Source organism: Fundulus heteroclitus, chromosome 14 (genome assembly GCF_011125445.2).
Source record: "Fundulus heteroclitus isolate FHET01 chromosome 14, MU-UCD_Fhet_4.1, whole genome shotgun sequence".
NCBI classification, from domain to species: domain Eukaryota; kingdom Metazoa; phylum Chordata; class Actinopteri; order Cyprinodontiformes; family Fundulidae; genus Fundulus; species Fundulus heteroclitus.
The window spans coordinates 10217926-10226904 of record NC_046374.1 but is presented as its reverse complement, the minus strand read 5'-3'; the positions used below and the strand labels follow the sequence as shown (position 1 = coordinate 10226904).

Here is an 8979-nt window from a genome sequence, read left to right as displayed (position 1 = left end):
AAATACCTTTGAGCTTTCCTCAAGAGTTGCATTCTAGAAACCCCAGACAGCACAAAAACATCAGATTTGCACTAATAAACACTAGTCTTAAAATAATTGTTTCAGCTTACCAGGAAAAGTTAATTTCTTATTTAAAAAAAAAAAAAGCATTCAGCCACCTAACAGGAGCTTATAATTGTTACTGTTTGGTGTTGCTTGTTCTGAAAACAATGTGAATTATTTTAGCACCCTGACAATTCAGCCTTAAATATGACAACATTGGTTCAGCAAGAAAACAAAAACATTTAAAATAATTATCTGCTCCCTGAACATGTCCTAGGAGATTTTTTTCATTATTACAGGCGTTTTTCACTATTCTGTCTGTCTACTCAGCAATGAGACCCTGGTATGAATGTCACGTGACACTGATGTGATGCTGTGGGATTGTTTCTCTTCCCTGGGAATGTCGTTATAAAGGAGGGGTCTCAAGCACCGGGTCATGGGGGTCACGGTGTCGCCTGTCCAAAACACCTGGAGACAGAATCCAGAACTCTGAGTCATTTTGTTTCCTTTTTTTCTTGTAAATGTACTAAATCAGAGGTTTATCCTAAAGATAAGAACGGCCACTTGATTCCAGTAAAACTAAATGCAGATTGCTGAGTGAATCAAGAAACCACAAATGACTGGAGCCGTCAACCAGGAAGCAGCTTCTTTCCAGGAAGTGCACTCAGCGGCTGTCCAGAAGACTGGAAACGGCTCCTGCTGTTCACTTCTTTGACTTTCAGCAAGTGAGTCGAGCAAGTTCTCAATCACTCGCCTCAGAGGGTCTTTCGGTCTCTTATGAGACCTCTCCCTGCCCGTGGAAATGTTAGAATCTGAAGAAATGTTTGAGTCCAAAGACACAAACAGAAGTGATTTTTCCCCATGAAATAACACAAAAAATGGGGGCTGATCTGATGAAAAGCGCTTTCCAAAGGAAACACGGAGGGATTCGTTGGAACCCTGGCAGTGTTTGGATTCAGCAGGTCTGCTCACACAGAGACTACTCTCCTTGGTTTATTTAGCTCACTGTGAAGTGAGACTGAAGCAGAAAAAATCAGCATTTAAAGCCGTGATGAGCAATGGCTTAATGCATTCTGACTTATTCTCTGGAGGTTGTATTAACAAGTCATGATAAAAAGAAAATGGACTTAAGGGTTTGTATAATATACACAATTAGGACAAGCTAAAACATATCCGGTCTGAAATGACTTTAATCAGATCTTAACCAGATTTCAGTCCCTGGTTAATAAACAGAGATAACCTGTGAGTTAGTCTCTCACATTTCAGAGGTAGAAATTTTGGCTCGCTTTTCTTTTTCAGGCTTATACAGGCTATACTGTCATTCTGCCGCACATTCACGAGGTACATTTGAGCGAAATGTCATTGCAAGGCTCCGAGTAAAAACAGAAGACCACATTAGATACGGTTCAGGGTCACAGCTTTAGACGTCACTGTGGCGTTTCAATCAGCTGGGCATCGCTACACTGATTCTCTGCTATCAGGTCATGTTGTTCTAGATTCGCTGCTCGTTGCGGGTCGCTGTTCTGTTGATACATTGTCCAAAAGCATACCTAGAAGGTGGCCAGGTCATGTGGCTGCAAAACAAGCCTAAAGCATCACTCCTCCACCGCCGTGCTTGACAACCAGTATGAAGTAATTATATTGTTTGGTTTGGTGGAGCTGTGCTCTATGACCAATGGTGCGCTGCAGGGAGGGGATTAAAACACAAAACCTCTACATATTAATAAATCCATCCGGTCACCTGCCTGCTGCTGGATTTTTAAGTCTGGTCGGTCCGATCCAAACGCCTTTATCTGCTTTTTTTCCTGCCCAGCAAAAGTCTCATGAAATAATTTCATAAATGACCTTCTGTTAGCATTTTAATGTGTGACTGAGATTTGCACCCCAAACCCTGCTAGGGGTGTGACTCTGGCTGACAGGTATCACCAATTAACCTGACTAGATGAAGAATGACACAAAAAGCACTGATTGGCTGTGACTGCTGAGAGCCGGGCCTTGAGGAGAATCTTTAAGCAACCAATCAGAGACCAGCAGGAAGTCACATGGATGCCAAACATTTAAAAGCACATTTATTTAGAGAAAGGTTATGATAATCGCTTATTTTCTAATTTGTTTACCGTTTTTTTTCACCTTTTCCCTGCAATTCTGATGGGGCTGAGCCCAGGCGCCCCCTACTGGCACAGTGCCACTATGGTCTCAGCTGACCGAAGCTAATCGTCCAATAAGTCTTGTGGCTCATTTAGATCCAACAATGCAAAGCTAAGATGAGCTGCCATAGTCTGTTATGAGAGTATAAAGGTGTATTTTGGCAATCCTTCCTGAATTTCAACATATCAGTCACCGAAACCAGTAGAGTCCAAGATCAAGTTATTGTTCTTTTCTCTGAACACTGCAGTCTGACCATACGGTCAATTAGTTGGGAGGTCTAGTCCTTGGAAGATTGGAAGCTGCTTTATACGTTGATGAGCCGCAGCAATTGTCTGTCAGCAGACCTGAAGCTGTGTTTCCTATTTTCCTTTCCTTCCTGACAACGTAAATGGGGATGTAGCTCAGTGGTAGAGCGCATGCTTCGCATGTATGAGGTCCCGGGTTCAATCCCCGGCATCTCCATGGCTTTAGACATTGGGAGAGTGGTAGCCTCAAGCAAGGTGCTTGTCTCCTGAGTCAGACCTCAGATCTGTGAAGTGGCAGTTCCCTGAGGGATGGCTTATTTTGCTGGTGAAGATTCTCAGTCATCCAGGTCATGGTCATTCCAAAAAAAAAAAAAAAAAAAAAGCAACTGGACTTGTTTTCCGTAGTTGAAGACGTTTCGCTTCCTCTCCAGGAAGCTTTCTTAAGCTTTAAGGATTTATCTAAACCATTACAAAGCCTTTGTTGGGCAGTAGTATAAAGTACTGCACATTAGTACGTGGTACTAATGTACTGCAAGTAGTACTTGGTACTGCACATTACTCCAGACTTTTTGAAATGAGAAAGCTTCCTGGAGAGGAAACGAAACTTCTACTACGGAAAACAAGTCCAGTTAATTGTTTTTTACTTTTTTTGGGATGGCTTATATTGCAATAAAGGTGACAATTTATATCAAATAACACACAACGCATCATATCAAGGTCTCATCTGTTCCCCAATTTTCTTCTTTTTACTTCAGTCATTGTTTAACGAGTACAGTGGAAGACAAATAAATACGGACAGGACAGTGACAAGGAGAGGAAAACAGAAACGTAGGAAACATGGAGAGGAAGGTCAGAGGTCAGAGGACTACAGCAGGTTTGATGGAGGAATCCTGCTGATCCTTGTGAACCCCTCAACGTCTCAAGGAAGCAAACCACAGTTACAAGGCCAAACCACTTAATCCTATTTATTTCTTTTCACAATCGTCAAACTACCAGCCGGCTCTGTTGGAGGAAACTAGAACTGTGAGCGATGCTGGCTGAGAGGAAGTATTTGTGGAAAACACAGAAGGAAAATCCACACAGGAGAAGATGATGTAGGTGAACCCTCATTCATAGTCTGTCAAAGGAAATAAATAAAGAAGCAAACGGAACATATTTAAATCAATAAAAAGAATACAAAACGGCCTTGTCGACTTTGCTTTTTGGTTAGATTTTACTTGAAAAATACTTTTAAAAAGTAACAAAAATGAACAGAAAACAGTAGTGGTGAAAGGTTTAGCTGGACTGGGTAGAGGAGAGGCTGAAAAGCAAACGGCACTTGAAACACTCGACCTCTGCAGCGTCACACACCGGGACGCTTCAGACGGGTCCCCTCTGAGCCGAGCTCTGGGGTCAACATACGCACGACTTCAGCTCTGGGTTCATTTTTATTTAATGACTAAGGAGAACGTTAGCGGGGAGGGGGGGGACATAGACACTGTTCTGTTTAATTAAGACTTGGTAGCCGATTTCAGGAGGTTTTCTTTGCTCCTTCTCTTTACGTCCCAGTTGTAGACTCGTGCCATGTCTGAAGGGAGCGACAAGTTAAGATGAAACACAAACCAAGAGCTTTTTAAATCAAGCAAGCCAAAAAAAAAAAAAAAAAAGCTTTTTAATACAGAGTTATGTCATTGTGTTGTTGTGGCTTAGACATCCATGGTTCTACAGCAAACAGTCTGTGAAACATAACAAAAGCACTAATAGCCAACAGTGGTCCCTAGAAGCTGAAGCTGTGTAGAAATGATCCTGTAACCAGCCTCATCACAATGTTGCTGACATGTTACTAATGAGACATCTTTTTACGCACCTCCCTTTCTTCATCAGATCAATACTTTCCTCCCCAAGTTGTTTTATCTTATTACACATCATTTAATTTATGAACATCTATGGTCGGGTTTCTTTGCCCGTGTGGACTGGATGGGTTGTTGCCAACATGTGGTGAGAATCTCCAGCCGATGGCACCGTTATAATTATATTTACTTTGGGGCTCCAATGGTGAAAATGGGGGAATTATTACAGAAAAGCAATTACATCACAACATAGTTTTTAATTAGAGCTGTGACGCTACAATGCTGGGATATTTCCTGATTATTAGGGCTACAACCGTTAGTCGACGGTATCGACGATGTCGATAATGAAAAACTATCAACGCAAAAATTCATGCGTCGACGCGCCATTTAAATTATAAATTAAATTTACATGTTTAAATTTTATTTTAAATTATAAACATTGCAACAATCTCAATATTTCACTTTGAGAGGTACAGTTTAAAATCACACGCAGTTCACCAAGGCTGCAGCAGAGGGCGGTATAGCGCCAGCTCCCCAGTGAGTAAAGAGAACTCCTGTCACATGACTACAACCCCAAGAAACTAAAGTTAGTAAAGTTTAGTAAATTACACTTTATTTGATACAAAATGAAGATTAATGGTTGAGATTAAAGTGAAGCTACATGACGGGATGGTTTTATTTAACTTTAACGTCTGACTAGAGCGCCAGAGTTTATTTGGAAATGAATAATTAGCTGGTTTTTAGTATTAATGCTGAGAATATTGCCTAATGAAAGAGAACCAGTCTGAATGCAAACATGTTAATGTGCTCCCCTTCTTTACAGCGGGCTATAGGTTAAAATCTGTTTAAACATTAAGCAACGCTAAGAGCTTGAAGGTCAAAACACTGTTTTCAGAACATTTTTATGATGAATAAAATATTAAAAATAAACCAGGTCAGCTAAATTTAAAATGATTATATGGAGGATCATTTATAAAAGTTAATAAAGGAGAGCAACAAGAGGCAATAAAGAGGCGTTTAAAGGTGTGTAGAAAAGAACAGGGGAGTCAGAATATTTTTACAAGCAACTGAATGATGAAGATTCTTTTTTTGTACAATAGATAGATTAGTCGAAAATAAAACTAATCGTTAGTTGCAGCCCTACTGATTATACTACTAGAGGTTGATGCTGCCCTCTGCCTCATACTAAATATATTAAACCATTATTAGCTGTAATGAACTGTAACTGGGTTTGAATAAGATCGACTTGTTTTATTTGAACAAAAACCATAGGTTTGAAGACCTGAAATAGAAAAAATGGTTTCTTAATCTGTTCATTTTATAAATACTGAACCAACCAGGATTACAGCTGTAATGGAGTACATGCCACTCCAGCCTACTGAAAGCTACATATTTGGCTTTTCATCCGTAAAGCTAAAAGTTAGGAATCAGTTGTTCATTACCTTAAAAATACTGCATGCTATAGATTATTTACAGGACTAAATGCCCCATTTGTTTTGGGACTGAGCAATTAGAGCATATGCTTCTACAAAAAAGTGCCATCTAGTGGCCAAACCTTAGGATTCTGACCATAAAACACGGTGCTGGTGTTTTATGAAGCCCTATCCGCCTTCACTGAGGAGCTCAGGAGCTGAACGAGCAGCCCTGACACCTGCTGGTCAGCCCGGGCTGGACACACCGTGCTCTTTAAGGATACTGACTTCGGTGGTGGTGCCCTGGTCCCTCAGGTAGTCCAGATCTTCCTCCAGGGTCTCTAGGTTGCGAGACGCTGTGGACAGGTTCTTCTCTAGGAGAGCCTGGGCGTCGTCGATGTCGTATTCTAACATGACGTTAGCCTTCGAGGAGAAACCAGCGATTCAGAGCGAAGGTTGAACTGCCGCGCTTTTACTAACCTGCCACAGTCGCATAAATTCAGACGATAGAGTTTTCATGTGCAGGTGATGAATAAGGCAACGTAAATGAAACCAAAAGGCCCACTTACCCCTAACCATAGGCAAACTTTGTCAGTGGGCGACACTGAGGCCTTGCAGTAAACGTTGTCCGCCAGTAGAAAGTGTGTCTCCATGGCCTCTGTGGTTTCCTTCACAAACACACGACACAGTTATGTTATTTGTTTCAGTTTCTCAGTGACCATCTGCCACAGTACACACAAACCTCCAACCTGGGACACAAGCTGCATATTTCTCTCAGCCTGGTGAAGGTATTTTATGTGCTGACCAATCCCAGGGTCTCCTCAGACTCTGAGTGGAAATTAAATTAGAGTCCAAAGACCTTTGGAATATTGACACTCAGACACCTCAGCCTCTTTTAGCCAATGACAGCATTAACACAAAGGCTCCCAGGGAAAATTTAAGACTCTTTTACACACTTTTACAGCGGAACGTGAAAGAAAATATACTGGATGGATGGATGAGTGGCCGAAAGGACATAAAGACAGACAAACGCCCAGATGGACCGACAGATGGATGAATAAATGAACAGAGGGATGACATCAAAGTTGGATGTCTCAATCCAGTAATCTGTCCTTTCTAAGGATACAGAATAAAGTTCAGACATGTAGATGTTTAACGACACGCCTTTCTTTTTCCAAACTTATCCAGACCTGATCAAATTCTATATTTTTTTCCTGAACTTTGCAAACAGAACTGCAGGAACGTTTATGTCCTACTGCTGCTTCTGTGGTCTGAGAGTTAAAAGGAAACTGATCCAGCTGAGTAAGGCACATTTCCTACAGAAGATAAAAAAAGAAAAGAAAAAGAAAAGAAAGAAAGAAGCAGAAAATGCATGGGCCACCTTTTTCTTCTGCATGTGTCGTAGGATTTCTAGCGTCTGGGTGATCTGTGGGATCTGGTTTTTCAACCTACATGGAGAGAGAAGTAAACCGTGTTGGTTGATGGACAAATGCATTTAAGAAAGCATCACATTACAGTATGAAATGCTCATTTCTGGAGCGCGCATACAGAGAGGCAGGGTTGCGTCTACGATGGAAATGCTCTGAAAACGGTTAAGAAATGCTGAACACGATAAAAAAGGGGAGGCAGAGTTCAAAATGATCACGAAAGAAAACCGTCTACGTTCAGCTTCCGACAAAACATCCTACATATAAGCTCACATCAATAAGACAATCAGGAAGAGATGGAATAAATAAAAAGCTACTGATCACGTGTTAGTGTGGTGAGCTCTGGGAATCTGACCGGTGCTTAGCTTTAGTTTTTTTCACGTTACCGGAGTTTCTTCTGAGACAGGTTGAGCTCCATGTATTTATATTTCTGGTACTGTTCGTCCAGCTTCCTGAGCGCCGAGTCCGCCGTCTCGTTGCCGGGCTCCTTCATGAACGAGTCGACGTCTTCCTGCGGAACAACGGCAGACACGGGTCAGACAGAGCGACGACCTCTATGTGTCTCTATCTGCAACCATTTAAAACATCTACGACTCATAGGACCTCACTGCTCGCCACAGAGCGATGGCATCAGACACATGAGTGTGGGAAACTAAAAAGACGACAGTTTCAACCCTGATATCCGTTGACTATTATTGCTGAAGCCTCAGATTCTCACCATGCTGCCAGGAACCAGAAGTGGAGGAAACTTGAAACATTTAACAAAATAAAAGTGTTAGAAACCTTAGAGTCTGAGCAGCGTTGTTAACCGATATTGGTGTAAAAAGATAAATAAATAAATATATATGTTTATTTATATCTATTTGTTGAAACACCAACTGGGGATGGCTGAGTGTGACGCTGGGAGCTCTTGGAGCTGGTAAGGTTTCTAAGCCATGTACACATTACCATGTGCATTATTTAACAATCAAACAGCATTTCACCCCAAACACTGATCCAAATACTCCACTTCGACAAGAAAAATGAAAAGAAACACGCAAACAAATAAACTGGATCTGTTATGGCTGAGATACCAGAAGCTGGTTTTGGTGCATCTTTTATTGTGGGGCAGCAAAGACTGGCCTGACCTAAGGGACAAAGGAAGAGCTTTAATGGCAGACACCAATCACCTGTGACGCCTTGCACCAAATATTTGACCAAATACAGCCTTAAGCTGCTCCAGCAGACCTGGGTGTCATATCACCATCCATGCTAGGTCTATTAGTGCTCTCTGTGAAATCTCAAGCAGGTAAACTGAGGCCTGTTAAGACGCCATCGCTACTTAGTCCCAGAAAGCAGCTGAATTATGGGAAAGCCGGTCCAACGAGCCGAGACACGGCGAACACCGAAACAAGCACACATCACCCAGACCCCGATGACCATAGATGGAAGCAGGCAGCCGCCCATCCTGCGTGATCATCAGCCCTGTCAGCCCTGCTGCTGCTGCGGGCTTAGCGCCGAGGCTCCGAACCGCCGTGAGCCCCCCGGTAGAGCTACCGCTTCACCGGTAACTCTGCCGCACACAGGAAGTGGAATAAGTTCGGCTTTACGCACCACAAACACAGCTTCGGGGATCCCCAGGTGCTTTTTCTTTGTCGCCTGTACGGCATTGCTGTTGTCTATGGTCGCCGCCATGTTGAAGAGAAGTCCCTTCCTCCCTCACGCCTGCGTACAAGACGCCTGAGGAGGAGAGCGGGGACTCGGCCGCCCCCTAGCGGCCACGCGGTGAAGCTGCACTCAGGGGGTCAGCATTACCGCCTTTCTGGGGTTTTACATTTATTCATTTTAACGTCGAATGCGTCATATTAGCTATAGTATTAATCTTTTTATTTGCGCT

At 42.5% G+C, this 8979-nt stretch overlaps 1 protein-coding gene and 1 non-coding gene across 2 annotated transcripts; one reads left to right on the top strand and one right to left on the bottom strand.

Moving 5' to 3' along the window:
* The first annotated feature begins 2580 nt into the window (after window positions 1-2580).
* Window positions 2581-2652, top strand: trnaa-cgc. Its single transcript has one exon. It is a non-coding gene; the product is annotated as a tRNA-Ala (tRNA).
* A 495-nt stretch (window positions 2653-3147) lies between these two features.
* vbp1 (von Hippel-Lindau binding protein 1) lies at window positions 3148-8839 on the bottom strand. The gene is made up of 6 exons (XM_012849701.3): window positions 8697-8839; window positions 7490-7614; window positions 7058-7124; window positions 6246-6344; window positions 5961-6099; window positions 3148-4002 (listed from the first exon to the last, which is right to left on the bottom strand). The coding sequence occupies exons 1-6, from the start codon at window positions 8775-8777 to the stop codon at window positions 3926-3928; spliced, it is 588 nt and encodes a 195-aa protein (XP_012705155.1). The 5' UTR covers window positions 8778-8839; the 3' UTR covers window positions 3148-3925.
* Between the last annotated feature and the right edge of the window lie 140 nt (window positions 8840-8979).